We start from the raw sequence: 19,788 nt of genomic DNA, 5'->3' as shown, positions 1-19,788 counted from the left end.
ATTATTCCATGCGTGAGAAGGTTTGTAGCCACGTTGGACTCTGTATTTTTAATGCATCTTTCTCATTCCATCGGTTTCAAATAAGGAAACATCCCAAAGATGGTGATAGCATGCTGAATTTGTTGCTATCCACTACTATAAATAGTTTTTCCAGGCTTTTTAAGACACAGCTGTACCAAGTTTCTACCAGAAAGAAAATGAAAATCGTACAGACATTGATTTGCTGCATCATTGTCTGTTCCACAAAGGCTGTGGCAGTACCCATCACCATCCCATTTTTTCTGAAGACACATTGGTCACACATTGCAACCTTATTATCTGCAAAAGATGGAATGCCATCTGCAACGAGCTTTTAAAATGCTTCTTCTTTGAAAACAGAACCCAGCCCTGATAACAAGATTCTGAGAGCATGACTGGATAAAATTTGTCTTAACCATGGCCCAAAAACAGTGCCATGCTCTACAAGAAGGAGTCTAAATTTCGGAAATACAGTGCAAATAACAGCGACTAAACCATAAATTTACCTCTTCAGCCCTTGCATGTGGCCTTTCAGCTGCAATTTAACAATGCCGGCGTGGCAGACACCGCTGGGGTACAAAATGATGTGCAAAAACCCTTAGACCCGAACAGATTTCCTCAGTGAGATCCTGAAAGGGACTAGAAAAAAGGGAGCAGTGCACTGACTTCCCAACCTAAATACATAAAATCTTAACTAAGAAATCAGAATACAAGTTCACACCTGTCAAGCAAGTGATAAAATGACAATGTTGGAGCAGTGACAAGCTGGGGTCTGGCATGGGCAGGGTTGTTGCAGTTTACAGAAACTCATCACAGAACTGAATTAGTGCCAGCTAAACGGATGATCCCAGGGACAGATTACTCCAGAGCAAGCAGCCATGGAGAAAGGGATACATTATACATCTGTTCTCCTTTCAACAGCGCTTCACTCGCGCAGCATCCTGCAGAAGGCAAAGGAGGTTTAGAAGAGAATACGCTTCCCTGTCAGAGAGCTGGATGGAAGAGGGAGATAACTCCTTCAGGTAAGGCAACTAAATTATAACAATGATTCCTCAGTGAAAGGCAACGTGAAGTGACCCTGCTTCTAGACAGTGACCTCCTCTGGAATATTTGGCTTGGAAACAAGGCAGCAGCTCCCCCAAAACACACCACAGAATAAAGAGCAAGGGCGAAGGCAGGAGGGGCTGGAAGCAGGCAGCGCTGCTCCGAGCTGCCCTGCTCTGTCCCAGACTGCCTCAGCCCTTCAGCGCTCAAACTCTTCAGGACAAAGATCCTGGTAAAAACAAACACATCTTTGCACAAGGCGTCGTGCTTGCGCTCATAAACAAAGTGTCTGTTACACATTTATCTCACGTCCTTGATTCTGGCAGAACCTATCACCCGAGCACTGCTAAGTTTCACTGTTTTATGGGTGGAACAAATATTACTCTAACACTTAAGCGAGACCTAACGCAGCTGCATTTTCAGTGATTTTCAAGAATCTTGAATGAAGACAGAAATGCAGAGTTACTAAGTAAAGACAACGTTTAGGAAACCAGAGATACTTTTAACTCACAGAGTGCCATAAGCATGTTATGGTCTGCAAGTGCACATGCACAAAGAAAGCTGAAGGGTATGCACACACAGGTTCTCGTTTGTTAACGAGAACTAGAACTTCTGGATCTCTGATAATCTGCTGCCTTTTAAACATATCAGGAATCTGTAAGTTACAAGTTATGTTATCAGAAACCTCGGTATTTTCTCAAGAGAACGTATGCAGATTTTTTTTTTTTTAACCCTAAAGGAAAACACCATCTCCACAAACGGTTCTTATCAGGGAAATAACCTGGAATTAGAAAAAAAAAATCCAATGGTTTAGTGCACTCTGCTACAGAAGGCAGAGAGTTTCCCATCAACAAAAAAGCCCTTTTGGACACAGCTGTTCTGAAGCCAAGGAAGCTTTGACATTTTAAGTTGTTCAATAGAAGCTCTGGGCTAACTGGTCTCATGAGACAACTTACCGAATAAGATATTCCGAGAGGTTTCCACATCCTAACTCAACTTCAAAGTACTTCACATTTTAAAACCAGCAGTGCCTAATTTTAGGACTATTACAGATGCTGCACATGTTCAACAATAACCAGCGTTCTACTTCTCCTAAGCCCAAGTCCAAAAGACGCATTAGCAGAAGATTTTTTTTCTACTCTCAGCCTGTGAACTTTTGGAAGGATTCATTACCAAGAGTGATGAAAGAAACTGGCTTTTTATGCTGGATTAGCAAGGAATACAGCACTCATTATCTTTCAGCACCTTGCAAAGCACGGGTGCTGTAACTGCCACTTGAGGAGCGATATTCCCAGCATCTATGCAGAGCACGAGGCTGCAGCAAAGGAAAGATGCTGGGGATGCTTGTATCAGGGCCACAGGACAGGAGGCTTCAGAATTGGGACACGCTGTTACAAAACACTCGGGGCACCAGGTTTTAAGAGCACGCCTTGAGAACCGTCTTCACGGCAACATGGATTATGCCATTAGAACAAATTAACAAAATACCAAAGGTGAGGGTTAAGGAAATGTTAAAGGGTTGAATCGCAGTCCTACGGCTGTCCTTTTAATGCAGAAATTAAGACCATGTTCCTTCAAAAATAAGGAGGCAACATAGCGAGGCTGAGACTGAATGAAGAATTCCAAGCACCTAAAAACTGCAAGCTTTAACTCTCGGGAAGCCACAGATGCATTTCTGGCTCCTGACCCCCGACTTGCACACAGGAAGATTTCAAACTGACAGAAACCCAAGCAAATCACAGAATTCACTGGGGTGATTGTCAGAGAACAAAACAGTTGGAGAGAAGCCACAGGAGCCCAACTCCAAGCAGGTCTGCTCAGGTTTCTGACGAGCTCACTCACATGGACCACGCTTTGCTGTCCAGCACAGCTGGTACTAAAGCCGCTCCCCACTCTAGCAAGGTTTTTCCCATCCTGTTTCACAAAAGACTTAAACATATTTCCAACAGATGCGTTTTGTACTCCAGTAATTTAGTGATATTTCCTGATGACTGGTTAACACAAAAGCTGGAGCTGGTTGATCCAAAGGCTGCATCTGTTACCCTGCGTCTCACCATCGGGTCAGAATGAATTTCTGACTGCTGAAAGAGAGATCACGGAACAAATAAAAGTCTCTGTTTTTAAGCCTTAACCTAGGCATAAATAGTTTGCCTGCACAACAAGAACTAGAATGAAGTGATCTGTAGTTCCAAAATAGCCTGAAATGGGGAAAAAAATAAAAAAAACATTTTCTTATCAATATTACAGATAGCACATACAAAAAAAATAAAAATACTTCCTGATCACTTTCTCAAGCAAGGTCATTCACTTTCCCATCACCTGTTCTACTTCCTCTTATTTTTATTAACTGCACACAGCAAGGTAACCTGAATGGAAGAACTCAGTCTCCCTGACACTCACCAGCAACTACAGACCCAACTTGGCCTAAGGAGCAAGTTCCTCCCTCCACAAAACACATCGGCCAAGCCTTCCTCACACACAACCCAAGAGCACTACGGGAAAGTTGTGTCTTAAGTGATGAGGACTTCCTTGCCAAGAACAAATTGCAAGTATATTGTATTCTGCTCCATCGACAACTATTTTTAAATGAGGGAAAATGCAAACAAATAGGCATCTTGGGATCGTTAGGTCTGGCAGATCTCTGTTTGCTGAGAAATAGAGTGTAGGGTTTTCCTAACAGGATTAACACGGTGTAGCGTGGTAGCAATTATACACCACCTACTTAGGCACGACACGGGGTAGCTGAAGCAGCCAAGTCCAGGACAAACCACCAGCTCTGCCTCTTCAAGTTGTGCTCAGCAGTGGCCCTGGGGACTACGCATGCACTGAGCACAACAGAAACTGTGGAAAAGAGCAGGATGGGACACGCTAGCTGGGACATGGCAGCAAGCCCGTCCCCAGAGGCCAGGCTTTGTGCTTTGATAGGCAGCTGAACTCTGAAGAACAGCACGCCCAGGTGATTTCACCCAGAGGTTTTAGGCATTATACGTGCGCAGGGGACAAAGCCATCCTATGAGTTACCTCTGAAGTAAGGGTTGTGTCTTCTCCTGGCTGGTTCTTCATTGCTGTTAGGGGAGAGGTGTGTATAACGAGAACTGCTGTGCCTGGTCAGCAAGTCGGCCGCTCTCTCCCGGTGGGGCATGTATTTTATCCAATGAATCTTTCAGATGGAGTTTACAGCTCTGCCCTTACAGACCGGCATAACTAGCATAATGTAAATGATATTGATTATTTATGTGACATAATATTTTGAAGTAAAATTAAGAGACTATAATGCTAGTAAATTAAAATTTGAATACCAGGTCATGCAAATAATTTCCACTTCAGAAAAAAATATATGGAAATTATAGGATAACCTGTCCACATACCAGCATATGTGGGTTACTAAACATTCTGTAAAAAGGGAGTCTTGCTTTACTAAATATTAACACAGAAATCTGTGTAATACAAGGCTTTGGTTATTCAGAAGATCTCTGCACGGCAAATAAAAATAACTACTAAAGCCTATAGTGGTAACTGCAGATTAAGGTCAGATCCCAATAGGTGTTCCATATAGAACAACAGAATAGGTAGATGTTCTATTGACTGTGATACTGATCCACTCACATAAAGCAGCTTGGAAGATCCAGGCTTTAAAATATTAAGGGGAACATTTATTAGCTCAACATGAATGCGATCCTGCGCTGTTATAAAGAGTCCGACTGCAGGACTGATGTGAATTGTGCTTTGGAAGATCTGGAAATACATCAGTTACGCTGCCCGCTGGCCAACCTCGTTTCCATTTTCTACACTTCACATTTGATGGTTCTAAAATTAAACCCTGCTGATTTTATCACCAATTTACTCTTCATTTTGCCATGTTAGATGTCAAATGATCCGTACGTCTGACACTGCCCTTTTAATTATTGCAACAAAAGCCTAAAGATGATACCATACACACGCACACACACCCTTCAAAGGCTCAGTGAAACACAGGCAACGAGAATTCAAAGGTCAATATTTGCATAAATTGTACAAAAGCCAAGAAAGAACAAGATTTATTAAAAATCAAATTCTCTATTAAGTTCTACAATTAGTATTCTTCTAATGTATTGATTTAAATCACAAAATAAGCTTCATGGAGAGTGTTTAGGACTTCATTGAAATTTACGGAGCATATTTATCAATGCTGTCTGCAGAAAGCTTGTTTATAAAAACCTACATAAACCCAATTAGACCTCCCCAATACGTTAATGATGTATGATGAAGTCTCTTATTCCCTTCATCCATCTTCAGTTACACATTTACTTAAATAATCAATACTCCAAAGTTATGACGCATCCATAAATTCATGGCCTCGCATCAATGAATTTGCTCACTAAATGTCTTCTAACATGAAGGCAGTAACATTAACCTGGCCACCCACATTTCATCATACAGCTGTCAGGATTCAAAAGCACTTAAGATGACAGTAGCAGTAAAAAGCCTTGGGACTTTCGTGTCCCAGTATGCCCATTACAGCAACTGGGTACTTTAAATACCAGAGCTGTAGTTGCAGCAGATGAGTGCAAATGTGCACAACACCACGGACCCAGAGAGAAGTTTAAGGCATGGAGAGCAAACAAAAATCAAAGACCTTCTAGAGAAACCAGGAAAGGAATGAAGTGGTGACAAAGATATGTCTTCCCAATACAGAAATCTCCTTTATCGGGCATTTTACAGTGTTCTTATTCTGTTTTCTACTCTATTACTGATAATAATAATAATAAAAGAAAAAAACTCTGTTTCATTATATCTGTCCCAGGTACTAAGGCAGCCTGCCATATTCTGTTCTGCAGATTTTCAGAAGTACTCTGAACTTAAGGTACCTTCTTGTCTTAGGGATACTTGTTATATAGTAGCCAAACCCGCAGAAATTATGTAAAACATTTGCTTCCACCAAATGCAAATACAAAATACGCAAGGTCATGAATAAAATACAACCCTTAAATGTTTGTAACAATGTACTTGTATACTAAAATGAAAATTACACCTGGCCTTGTAGCAGTACCACTAATACACAAACTACAATTCTGGTTTTGAAAAAAGTTCAGCCAAGCAAACCCGTGCTTGAGCTTAATTAAATGAACAGAACTTCATAGAGTCATCAAAACTGAACTGTTCCTCGTTACACAGCCCCAGGAAGCTGAAGCAGGACTTGAGTTTTGCAGAAATCTTAGCAATAAGCTTCACTGCCTTCTGCAAGTCGGCAAGGGCAGGCATCAGCTTTACAGCCTACAAGATGTGTCAGGCACCCGGTACCTAAGGCAGAACAAAACACTTGGAAGAAGTATTTGGAGAAACAATTGGCAGCAGCATACATAACAGCAGAGAGTAAAGTCATCTAATACGATAGCGTGCTGTGCAGTTGACATGATGACTATACGATCTTGTAGGAAACAATGCCGCTAAGAAAAACGTTTAAAACATACCCACTTGCATTTTAAAGCTCTCTTTAGAAACCGTGTTGTGGGACAATGCTCCTTTTAGAGGCAAATCAGGAATACTACTGCACAGGCAATTCAGAAACTAACATAGAGAACCTAAGTCAAATTCAGGGGCTTGTTCGGTTGATTTCTATTAATTTTATAAGAATCTGGAATAGGAGAAAATCAAGATACCCAGAAGCTGCCGCCAACTAGCAGGATGTCATCTTCAGACACACAGAAATCCTCTGTGGATCAAAGGGGGATACAGCACCCTTTAAACACTTCCAAACCAGAAATGCCTCAGGTACAATTCTACCTATGATCCACGTACAGCTTAACACGTCAATAAGACTAAAAAATCCCTAAGACAACAGCAACAAAAACCCACCACTACCTCTCGAAGCCACAGAACAGCTCTGAGTAATACGCTCAGTTCTCAGGGACATCCCCAGGGTTCTCCCAATGAGGTCCCTTCCTCCATCCCTGTCACCCAGAGATCCCATCACCTCCGGCTGGACGTTGGCTCCTAGCCGGGGACATCAGCCCCATGGGCAGCAGGACGGGGCAAAGAAAGAGGCAGGCACTGGACAGCCAGGGGTACCCGAAGACAGGACACCAAAAACCTTTGTGCACGGGGAATTTTGCAATGGACAGGGAAACAGTGAAACTGCAAAGACATTTAACTCTGAAAGCAATTACAAGGGGGAGTGTTTTGCACTTGCCAGAAGTTAGTTTCAGCTTATCTGCGGAGGGAAGATAAGCACTCAGACCACGATTGTTTCCTAAGATTTAGCGTTAAATTGAGAAAATCTCAAGATCAAGCCACTGAAATACTAACATACACAACAGCTGACCACAAGATAAGGCTTCTTCCTGCACTCTTCACCAAAATGTAAAAGTTACCAATGCTTTAACATTAACAAGACCAATTCCTCAGGACAACAATGTTTTGAAGTGGATTCTGGCAGACGTGCTGGTGAGTAAAGGGCAAAATAGAAACCCGGCAGGCTGAAAGTTGAAAGAAGAAGCTTCCTCCAACTCATCCGAGTACATGAAAAATGTTTTGTTTAATCAAGAACTAAAATAACACATTTATCACACATTCTGGGGAAGCTAAGATGCTATTAATTTTAAATGAAAATGAGGAGTGAAATATTTGTGCTTTGGAAAGAGTGACCGAGAACCATTGAACACAGGAAAGTTCAAAGCTTTTCAAAATGAGAACGTCTACCCTCCATCCATACCCTGTAGCATGTACTTTTTCCATGTTTAATACTAAAATAACGAAGCACAGTATCTGATCCAATCTGAGTTACTATTTAATTTTTAACATACACCAAGTAGACACACTCATGTACATTATTAGTGCTTTTGAAATGCAAGCATAAGGCAGGCTAATTTCTAAACACCAGATTTATGTAGATTTATAACTTGACAACTGTTAATTAAATTGTTACCAATATTCACTATTCATTACTCTATCATTTTAAGGATCACTTGGAGGAAAATAATTTTCAGAAATATTATCTTTATAAAATTTTGCTGCAGAATAAAAATTGCAACTTCCAATGCAATCAGAAGCCTCATTTATCTACATGCAAACGTTTACAAGATATCCAATAATTAATAGTTTTATACAATTCTTTTTATTAAGACCAAAGAAAAGAGGAGTGATGGTTGCAATACTATTTTAAAATTACTATTCTGGTGTTTTGAAGATGGGTAATTTTCTTAACAAAAAGCAAGAAAAATGAAGAAAACAACCTGACAATTATTACATGAGGTAAATGAACAGGTGATACAAGCTGAGTTGACCATTGTCCCTTCACAGACACCCTTCTGACAGTGTCAACAGTCTATACATGTGACTGTAAATGATGAGAAAATATTCATGTAATTATAATTAAATCAAATAAAATCAAATTGTAACTCAAAAATCAAAGTAAATAAGACTGAAACCCACCAAGAGATACATGTGCATGCATTAGGCTTGCAAGGTAACTGTAACAAATGGCATTCACGGAAGGCAATATTCACAAAATGTGCAACTGAGAGGTTAACAGCCGCTAACCGCCTCCCAAGCACTCTAGAGCCCTACACAACCTCATCACGCAGCACTCCGACCTGCAGCATCTACAAGAACTACAAACACGTAAAGGTGGTTCCTGTTACCCACTATACACAAGTCATTTCTCAGACTTTTATATCTTCTACTGCAGAGGTAAAAGCTGGGGAATAGAGCCTGAAGTATTAATTAAATAACTTATTATTTTCACCCTTCACCTCGAAGAGAAACGATCCCCCCCAGACACACACACAAAATAAAAATAAATAAATAAATAAATCTCAATGCATCTCAGGAGGGAAATCTGTTTTCTTCATCTTTCTGCAACTCTCTTTCCAACATTTCATTAAATTCCGCTCATGGCATAAGTCATTTACATTTGCAAAAATCTTGTATAAAATTAACACCATATGTGGCTGCGTAGCAGCAGTTGATGTGTAGTATTACACTCAAACACGAGGGAAAATAAAGAATATGCCAAACTTTATCTTCCCCAGGTCTCAAACTGGTTTATCTGTCAACTCGGAATGAGCTATCACTCCCACTTGTTTAATTAGAAGCTGAAGAGCTTCACAGAACTGCACCCAGGGCACTGGAACAGTCAGTTTCTTTTAACTGGAACACACTGCTGGGATATCGAACAAATTCAAGTAAACAAACCAAAACTTCACGTCAGAAGTGTGGGAAGGGTGAAGATGTTTCTGCCCTTGAAATGTAATACAAGAGGAAAAAAAAATTAAACAAAGAACTTTTGCTGCAAGATAAAATGTAATTATGTTCCAAGCACAAGCACAATATTAAGAAATTTTCTAGAAAGAAAAAAAAGTAGTACAATGGCATATTTCTCTACTTTACTGTCATGGTCTACATTGAATGAATTGTGTATTCAGTGAATTGTGTATCGTACACGCATTTTTATTTGATGCATAGATTTTTTTATTATTTGTGTGTGTGTGGCATGCATGACCGCAGTAACAGGGAATCTTCCCTTTTCTGAGGAAGGCGCCTACAGACCTTTTTCTAGAGCAGCGATGCTCAGAGGCAACAGACCTGCATAGAAAACAACTGCCAGAAGCATAACGTATACATCTCCATTAACTACCAATTAATACTCTGATGGGAACAGTTTTGTAGAGGGAAACACTGCTAGAGCACCCACACCACCCGTGTTCCAGGGGTGTTGCGGCGGATTAGCCGCAGTGTGACCCAGGAGGCCCTTTAGCACCTGGAGGACGTTAGACATGCTCCTACAACGCAGCTTTCTCCTTGGTTTCCCCAAAAAGTGCTCCAAGCCACCCAGTGCTATCAGCTGGGGCACAGTCTGCAGGGACGACACGGATGCACCTTTCCAGCAGCTTTCCTGGCCCAAACCAGCGCTCCTCGTGTAACCACACTTGCAGATAAAACTCCTGAGTCCCGACATCTGTCACTGCTGTTCTCAGTAAAAACTTGGAACACGAGTAATTTTTCCAAGATCTGTCAGAGTTCAACAGGAACAGAATCGCGACTTACACTCAGGCAATTAACAGGCCCATGTTTCCTCACAATATGGGACATATGTTGCAAGGGGAAGGAAAGGGACAGCTGAAGGAGGGGAAGAACAGATAAATAAAAGCTGACAAGACAAACGCATAACAAGCATCCTATCTCTGTGCCTGTAATCTGCATGTCAGATTAAGTGCAGATCATTAGAATTATTGTCCTTTGAGAAGGAGTCCACAGATTAGACGGAGGGAAGAAGGCCAATGGGCAGGACAAAGCTGGCCAGAGGAATGATGGAAACGATCTGTGTACAAACACAGTTTGTGCTCCCAGTTTGGTTGTTGTTTTTGGTTTTCTTTTGTTGTTTGTTTTGCTCTCGGGTTCCATTATTGAACAGATGCCTCCAAGTTAAATGCATGGAAATATATTAAAAAGTCAGCTGCTTTAAGTATATCTATATTAAGTCTCCCTCTCCAAAGAATTCATGCTGACCTTTAAGCTACGCAGAAAGCATCAGCAGCCACGGACTCGTAACAACTTCCATGGAATTCATTTCTCAGTCTCAGGCTTATAGAAACCTTAGATAATGTAAACTGTAGCACATGAGTAATTACTACAAAGAGCACACAGCAAAACACACACATTGTTCAAACCGCGGTCGGTAATACCCGCTCTTACCATAGAAATGATAATGATACCAGAGAAACAGCTCTGGCACAGAGAGGGGAACTTTGCAGCTTATCCACCCTTGGCAAAAACATTTCCAAGTAAGGAAGACAGAAAATATTTTTATGGGAAGTAGCACAGCAATGTAACACATTTTTCTTTATTAACTTTTCTTTTGTTGTTGCAAAGAAAACCGAATGTAGTGAAATGAACAAGAAACTGTTGAGGGAACACAAATAGCAGGATGGGAAACTAAGAACTAAGCCTTGACCTATCCACAATAAAGAATTAATTATGCTGCTTCCCCTACAAGCCTGCTATAACAGAACTGAGAATTAATAAAACCTGTATATGTAAACCAGGTCACAGGTGTTCAGGTTTCATCGGTTTAAGTCTTCAGACCACAGATACAGCATTAAAAATGAGTTCTGGACACACGCCCCCACAAGATCTTTAATACAACATTTTGAATGAAAACAGATTTTAAAAGGAGGAGGCACCAGTGGGTTCTTTGGTCTTTTCAGTGTAGAAGAGAGGTCAAGAACCAGCAGATTTAAAAAAAAAAAGGGGGGGGGAGGGGAATCAACCACTGATTTAACGCGCAAGTGCTACGATATTTGCAAGGACAGTAAAAAAAAGACTAAAATCCAACCTTTTCCATCTCTATTGAAGTAGTTAGGATGGATGTGTAACTAGCCTAGCACCAGCTGCATGAGGAAACGCGCCTAGCATGATACAGGCTGTCCCAAAAAGCTTACCATAGCTACTTCAGTTAAAATCCAACATTCATTAAGAGATATTATGAAAATAAATTGAAAGAATGAAGATAGAACAGAATTGGAAAGAGCAATAGTTACACAGATTAGCTAAATATAATCAGCTGCTTTAACTGATTTCTCTAATTTCTATTTACATAAATTAGAAAATGCATGTGAACCTCTCCCTTGGCCAATTATTATCCTCAAGCCAAACGTACTTCAGAGCTGGACTAGAGCAAAACACTGCACTTCAGTAGATGCTGCAGAAATCACGTGAGAGAGGGAAATTGTGCAGTTAACGACTACAAATCTTGCATGTTTGGGAGAGGATTAACAGCAGGCCCTTGAGCAGGAGCAGGAGTTCATTACATTTGTATTACTGCAACTAAATATATTTTCAACTCAAGGAACTTGCTGGGCCTTCAGTTCCAAACTTAAATCAGTCTCAGAATATATGTGAATACATGTTTTTCCACATATTTCCTTCAAACCCTAAAGAATCATTATTAGCTGTGCTCTGCTCACTGGGAAAAAAAAAAAGATACAAAAACAATACAAAAGCCAAACCAAAAAACCCACAAAATTTTCTTAGAAATCAAACCAAAAGGAACAAATATAGATTCTACTCAGGATGTAACAATGAGTATCGAAACAAAAACGAAGCCAAAATTTAACTTAAAAGCTTGCTTAATTTGAAGTCTGATTTCTTACAAGAGGAATGCTCGTACAGTGGCAGACTCAGAAAAACGTTTTAGATGATTCCATTTTTCACATTTCCCTTGCAGTGTTTCCAGGTGCATGTTAGAAGAAAGCTTTCAGTGCCCCTGACAGCTTGCTGTTCTGCTTGACAGCTGAAGAAATCCAAACAAAGCCATAACTCTCTTGAAGAGTCTTACCTTCATGTTTTCACTACCACAAAGACAATCAACAGAAAAACAAACCAGCAGAAAAACAAACCAGCAGAATACGAGCTCTTGTTTCAAAAGCACAGTATTTTAGAACAGTTTATGTTTGTATAAACAGACTGTAAAACACAAATTTCAACAACCGGCAACAACAGCAAAATGCATCCTACAAATAGGAGTAAGGAAGAAAAATATACCTAGGAGAAAGTTAATCTGCAACTTAGTTGTACACCCAAGTGGCAACTCTGAATGTCTATTTGCTGGTATATACAGTAGTTACATTAGAAAACTCACATTAAGAAAGAAAAACTACTTAGGACCTGGACTGTCTCTTGCTAAGCAATTGCACAGTAATAATGCAATTGTATCCTGAACCTCTGCTACATTAAGGGCATTAAAAGCCATACCAAAATTGAATTCGCTGTCCTTTGCTAATTTATGGGGATCCCGTAATAATAAAATTAAAAAAAAAAAAGTTTTGCAAAGCTTTTTAACATAATAAATGGAAATTTTTCTCTTTGACTCCACAGGACACATTTAAAGGTTCTTGCTTAATGCTGAAGCTGAACGCTACATCAGAAACACAGGCATGGAAATCAGAAAATATAAAAGGATTACATATAACTGAAAACATGTTCCAAGGCTCAAAGCAAGCCCAAATGAAAAAGTATTAATGGCTAAAAAATATCATTAAGGATTAAAATCTAAGTTTCAACTTTAAAAAAAAAAAATGTACAAAGATATTTTATTTTGAGGGTGTGGTTTCAAAATAACATTTGAACTGCATTTGACACTTTTTTTAAAGAAGATTTTAAAATATATAAAAGCATACCATGTTAGCTGCAATATTTAATAATGCATAAGCACTAAGTTAGGTGAAAGAATCATCAAATCATGAACTGTGGGCACAAATCATTGTAAAATAACTGCGGTTTCTTAAGAATATGGCACGGCCTCCCCTCGAGCACAGTGTGGGTACAAAAAGGATGTGGAGATGCTTGGATGCATCCAGAGGAGGACGGCGAAGCCAGCGGAGGGCTGGAAGGCACGTCCTGAGAGGAGAGGCCGAGGGCTCTCGGCTTGTCTGGGCCAGAGGCCAGGAGGCCGAGAGGAGGCCTCATTGCTCCCTGCAGTCCCCGTAGGTCCCTTCCAGCTGAACTACTCTATTCTAGAAGAGTCGAGTACCACTTAATTTCAGTGCATTATAATTACAGACCTCTCCTCTTCCCTTTGGTAACGAAGACCAGAGGAACGTAAAGCGACTTTGGAAATAACAAAACCACCCACCTCTGAAACCTGCCTGGTGTCAAGTTTCTGTCTAGCGGGAGATTTAACAACAAGTCTTGAAAACAGAGCTGAAACAGCTTCTTACAATGGAAACTCTGACAAACCAAGGACTTCAGCTATATCATGAACTGCCACTGTAATATTTTTTCCTTTCCCTCATGTCATACTGAAATTTCCATTATGTTCTTTCATTTGCCTTTCTTTTCTGTAAAGGCAGCAAACTAAAAAGCTAGGGTTTCTTGTTTGTTTGTTTGTTTTGTTTTGCAACCTGCCTTCTAGTTTCACACAGGTTTATTTAATTCTTCACATGCTCACTGACTTCAATCATTACATTTATCCTTTCAGCTTTAGCTGGTGACTTCCCAAATGAAGCTTCAGAAAGCCGAAGGGAAAGTTTGATTCAGCTGTTTATCGTGGAATTTTTATTTTTTCAAGACTATCATCCCAAGAGCGTGAATGCTCTTTGATTACAATCAAATATAACGAATGAGAATTTCAGAAAAACAAACAAATGAAAGACCCCAAATCATCACTTCCTGAACTTATTAGTTAAGACACTTAACTTATCAGTGCAACACCAATAAGTTACTACAAATTATCATAAAACTTGGAATTAAAACCAGCCATATTTCTTATAGATTTTGACTGTGCAAAAATACAGAGAAAAAACACTGGAGTGCAACGTCCTCCATTAAAGAGAAACTGCAGAAGCTTACCCTCATAAGGACAGAAGTCAGGTTAGAACTTATTTAGTTTCCTGGAAAACATCACTTCTGAAGCGCTAAAAATAATAATAATGCATTTTAAAAAAAAAGTAGGCAGATCTATTGCTTTCATTCTTGCTTATGTTTCCTCATTTGGGAAGATGAGACTGGATTAAAATTTTTAGCTAGCTTCACAAAGATTAGTACTTATCAGACAAAACTATTCCTCCATTGCTACAGTTACAACAGTAGAAGGAATTCCAGCCACAGAGGACCAAATTCTGGAAACGAACTGCCACACTAAATCTGGCAGGGGACTGCATGCACCATGAGCCACTAGCTGCCTGATGAGAAGAGGGAAGAAAGTCAGCACTGTGCAAATTACAAAACATAAGAACGATAACTGTATAATTTCAACGCAGCTCCAACTATTTTCTATATACCAATGGAAATCTCTAATGAACATCTAAATAATTCCTTAGCCAGAAACCACTCAGCCATCCTGAATGGGATTCAGGAGGAAATGCAACTCCATTATAACGGAGGACCACAGACTGACCCATATAGTGCTGCTCTGAAGTGGTGAGTAGCAAAAAAAAAAATGGAGGATATTCACAGAATTTCATAGTAACATTTTGGAACAGAGACAAAATTGCGCGCAAGATTCGTGGTAAAACCGTGGTTGCATTCCTACCATGCCTTAACAGGGCACGCAACATTTTCGCTGTATGTATTAGCCATGCCCCACAGTCGCTCTGCAAGTCTCTACTTGAAGAAAGAAAAATATATTGCAACATCTTTGAAAGACACCTCATCTACATTCGGTTTCACAAAGGTTTAACTTCAGGAAGTACCAACTAACATCAATTTTCACAAAAATACCACAGAATCCATAATTTCATCAACTAATAAGTAAATACAACATTCAGGATAGTCAAATACACTCTAAAGCGTTAGCAAATGACCACTAAAACATGTAATGAATGAAACAAGCAAAAGGTGAGCTAATGCATACACAAGGTACACCTGCAGGTGAAGTGGGAGGGAAGAAGGTGAGGGAAGAGAAGGGACAGCAAAAAGCCTCATCAGTAAGCATGTGACATAGAAAAGGAAGAACAATAGTTGGGTGTGGTTATTTTACAATTAAGCACTGAATAATGATAGGAATTTGGCAATAGCACAGAATATGTGAGATTACAGTAGTTCACGTTCTGGTTTGCATGCATATAGTTATCTTCCACTTTATCAGTTTTCAGTTTCTCAAGGTTAGTAGAATTTATTAAATTGGTGATTTTTTTTTTGGTGGCTTTGTAATTTTTTTGTAATTGAATATTACATTAACAGAGAAAAATGCTGCCTGTCCTAAAATGTAATTCAAACCAAAGGTCCTCCTAAACATACAACGTATGAAAATTAAAAACAGGGAGTTTGGGTTATGAAAGGAAGCCATATGACTAAAAAGTGAATCCATTTTCCAAGACGCCCACACAGACGAGAGCTTCTGATGTGAAAAAATGGTCTCTGCAAAAGCTAAATTGCACAGATTATTTTCATGAAAAGTTAGAAGCTGCACTATATGCAGATTATATGATATTTACTGTGAGGAGATTTAAGAAAGATAACATCTTTTTATTCGCATTATCACAATGACTTGATTGTTCACTGTATACAATATAAATACCAATAGTTATTTAATTGAATAATTGTCTTCCTTTAAAATTTACACAGGCAAAGATGCCTGCATAGATTTTCCACGCTTGTTTCCTTCCTGCTGCAGGCAAGTTTTGGCTACCTTCAGAGTAAGATGCAACAAAGCGTACTAGCCAACAAAGCGTTTGTGGCTTACCTTGGCACTGAAATCCTTGTTTCCCAAATCCCCTGCATAGAAAAAGAAAAAAAAACACCTGTCTTAGTATGCTTAGTTAACATTCCCTTTCACTGATCAATAACAACGTAGAAATAGTTTCTTATTAAATTACTTTAGATTTTGCTAAAATAGCAACAGATTTAAAAATGTACACCACAGAACAGCCCACCCATTGCAAAGCAGACAACAATAGCTGTCACCGGCTACATAATTCCAGCTTCTGACAACAATTTTTTTTATTATTATTATTATTTCACAAGCTACTTTGGATCTACAATTATTATTAACTGGGACTATCGCATAATATTTCAACTCACTTAATGCCAGATCTATACTTAACAGCAATATAAAATAACCCAAGCTCCAGAGAAGACCTAGGAAACAAACACAACAGTTTCTAGTCCCAATTTTAGCGATGCACACCAGTGCCTCAGCCTGTTGTACGGAACAGAGGCAGGTTAAAGAGGTTGCTTGTTTCAATCTAAGTGAGACAACGGACCCACTGGTTTCATACTGGTTATTCTTCCAGCTTACTTCCTTCATTTCTCTAACAACCGTGCACGCAGTCCTTCCCCAGTGAATACAGCCACACACCCGTGTCCGAAACGCTCTCCAAAGTTCCAACACCTGCGCCAAATTGCCCCATTGTTGCTTGTGTTTATTTGTTTGCCTTTAAACATTCAACATTCTCTTTCCACAAAAATAAATGTTTGGAGTATCTGACCTATAAACATTTCTCTGCGTTTTCCCTCTTTGTAGGATGTTTTTCATCTGGAGAGCTGGAGCTGCTTACGCCAAGAGAGAAACCCACCAGAGGCAGGCACCGCAGGAGCCAGGCAGGAGGCTGCTCGCAGCTAACACGCAGTCTAATTAGGAACTTTGTAGAAGTGATTTTTAAGAAGTATATCCGTTTTCCCACTTTTTTATTAATTTATTTAGAGAAGGGACAAACTCTTTACTACGCTGTTACATCAGGTGGAAAGGGATGTTACACAGCTTCACATTTTTTCTAAATTCCTACTGCAAAGACACCCAGGTACTGTTATAGATAGGCCCAAACTAAGAAACCCAGAAGAAATACAACGTTGCTTGCTTACTTGGCAGCCTGCAACTCTACCCTAATGTCACTCTGTTGCTGTTATCACTTGTCTTCACACAAGTAACATGCAAGGGTGCAAATGCAATTGTGGGACAACAGAACTAAGAACACGAAACAGGCTTTAGGTTGTTTGTCTTGTTTGTTTTTTTCTTTTTAGACGGTCTCTGTTGTAAAGGGCATTGCTACGGTATCTGCTCCAACAGTCCCGCCAGCCCTTTGTGTCCGAGCTGAGCGCCCCCAGGTCAGCAGGGAGCAGCACCCCGCTCCCTGGGCAGGAGCAACGTGTTTTAAGGAGAATGTTTGGGAAACACGGCAGCACTTCAGAAACCAATCAGGCAGTTTAAGAAGACAGAGAGGCACGGAATTATTTTAGCCAATATTCCATGGTCAAGTGTAATCTAAGAAAAAAGTCTCTCTGCACAGTTCATTGAAAGGCTGTTTTTACTATTCCTTATACCTTAAAGCATATGTTAATAGCCACGTGTCGTTCTGGAAATAGATGAAGCATTTTTCACGGTGCATGGCACTTATTCAAGACCTGTCTATCTTCAGCCGGGGAACCGAAACAAGTTTCAGAGCTGTCACATGCTCCTTTGATGAATGCTCGGAGCTTCCTAGCCTCGCTAGCAGGAAAGGGCTAGAGCGCAGCTCCTCTTGCCACCTGTCAGCGACAGGATATCCTTTCACTTTCAAACCCATCCTGTTGTCAGGTGCCTCTTCTCACCGCAGCCCTTGGCTTTGTTTTTTTATTGTGCCACTTGTCGCCGCGGACAAGAAGCCCGCTGCGTTCCCACACCTGCAGCGCAGCCTGCTCTGGATTCATTTTGAGGCACTTTCCCAAGGTGCCTAACTTTTCCAACGCTGAACTTCGCTTTTTTATTATTTTTTTTTTTTCCTCCAAATATGAGAAAACCACAAACCAAGGAAATCAAAGCAAAGAAGTCGTCCTGTTTCTTCCTTGTTTCTTCTACAGGCGCCCACTCCTTATTCTCCCCCCTTACTCCTCAAATCCATCGGAAGCGTTTCAGGAGCGGGCACAGCCTTCCCCTGGGCGTGCAGAGGGAAGGAAACTCCGGAGGGCAGGCACAGGGCTGTGCCCAGGCGCATGAGCACACGCGGGGCGCCCTCCCCGGCCGGCTGCAGCCCCCCCAGCCCCTCGGCGGGCTGCGGCCACCCCGGGGCGGCAGCGGGGGCCCCCCCCCCGGGCACAGGGCCCGGCCGGGAGGTGCTGTGCCGGGCCGGGAGGTGCTGTGCCGGGCCGGGAGGTGCTGTGCCCGGCCGGCCGAGCGAGGTGGGTGGTTATAGGAAGAGTTTTCCTCCCTCCCTCCCCGCCCTCGCTCCGGCTGCAGGCTTTTTTTTTTTTTTTTTTTTTTTTTGGACTCGGGACGACCGCGGGGGGCGGCGGGGGCGGCACCGCGCGCCCCCCATGCCGGGCTGCGACGGGGGGCACGGAGCGGTGCCAAGGTGAAGGAGGGGAGCACGGCGGGGGGCACCCCCAAACACCGGGACCGGCCCTCCACCCCCCGGGGGGGCTCAGCTGCGCTCCCAGCACCCGGTGGTGGTGGCGGGGGGGGGCTCGGAGCCGGCCGGGAGGAGAACGGCGCTGCCCGGGGACGGCGGCACCGGGGGGCTCCGGAGGGGAGAGGAAGAGGAGGGAGGGAGGAAGGCGGCCGCCCCCAGCGGGAGTCCCGGAGCGCGGCGGAGAGGGGAGGGGAGGGAGCCTCACCAGATGAAGTCGGTGCAGTGGCTGCAGAAGGTGGGCTGCTTGAAGAACCGCGCGATGAATTTGTGCTCCTTCACCTCGTGCACGTTCTTCTGCCTCAGGGCTCCCTTGCGAGCGAAGCGCCGAGCAGCGTCCGGGGCCGCGGCGGGCTCGGAGCCCGGGAACACGTCGGCCATAGCGCCTTCCTCCTCCTCCTCCTCCTCCTCCTCCTCCGCCGCCGCCGCCGTCCGCCCCGTCCGGCGGCCGCCGAGCCTCTGGCCCCGGCCCCGGCGGTGGGCGCTGCCTCCCGCTCCTGCCTGACGTCGGAGCGGGGCGTAGGGAGCGGGAGGAGGATCCCGGCCACGGGCCCCGCCGCCTCCTGCTCCGCCCGCGGGGGCAGAGCGAGCCCGGGGCGGGGCGGCACCGGGATGGGGGGGGGGGGGGCCGCGGGGCGCCGGCACCTGCTGCGGGGCTGCCTGCCTGCAGACACATTGCACACACAGCGCACACTGCTCACCCATTGCACGACACCCCCCCCAGGCGCCGACACCCCTCCCCAGCACCGGCCCTTTCCCCTCCCGCAGCCCCCAGGGGCGCAGTGCCCCCAGGCCCCGTTACCCCCACCTCGCCCCGCAGGCTGCCCCCGTCTCCTGCTGCAGCCCCCCGTGCCCAACTCTTCGCCTGCGTCTGCCCGCACAGCACGCGGCGCTCGGGAATCCTTGGTCCCTTTGCCTTGCACACCCA

General features: G+C 42.6%; 1 protein-coding gene across 2 annotated transcripts in view; it reads right to left on the bottom strand.

Annotated features, from left to right (window-relative positions):
• The window catches only part of PRKCA (protein kinase C alpha), a 154,317-nt gene extending 134,900 nt beyond the window's left edge, over window positions 1-19,417 (bottom strand). Inside the window, exons 1-2 of one of the 2 annotated variants that reach the window (XM_080560601.1) lie at window positions 19,069-19,417; window positions 16,223-16,254 (exon numbers count right to left, since the gene is read on the bottom strand). In XM_080560601.1, coding sequence (XP_080416727.1) covers window positions 16,223-16,254; window positions 19,069-19,241 — 205 coding nt within the window. In that variant the 5' untranslated portion in view covers window positions 19,242-19,417. The remainder of the gene's footprint in view (window positions 1-16,222; window positions 16,255-19,068) is intronic. The other variant, XM_080560602.1, reaches the window with a different exon arrangement.
• Window positions 19,418-19,788: the final 371 nt, after the last annotated feature.

This window comes from Anser brachyrhynchus, assembly GCF_964034855.1.
Source record: "Anser brachyrhynchus genome assembly, chromosome: 18".
NCBI lineage: Eukaryota > Metazoa > Chordata > Aves > Anseriformes > Anatidae > Anser > Anser brachyrhynchus.
This window is presented reverse-complemented; position numbering and strand designations above follow the sequence as displayed.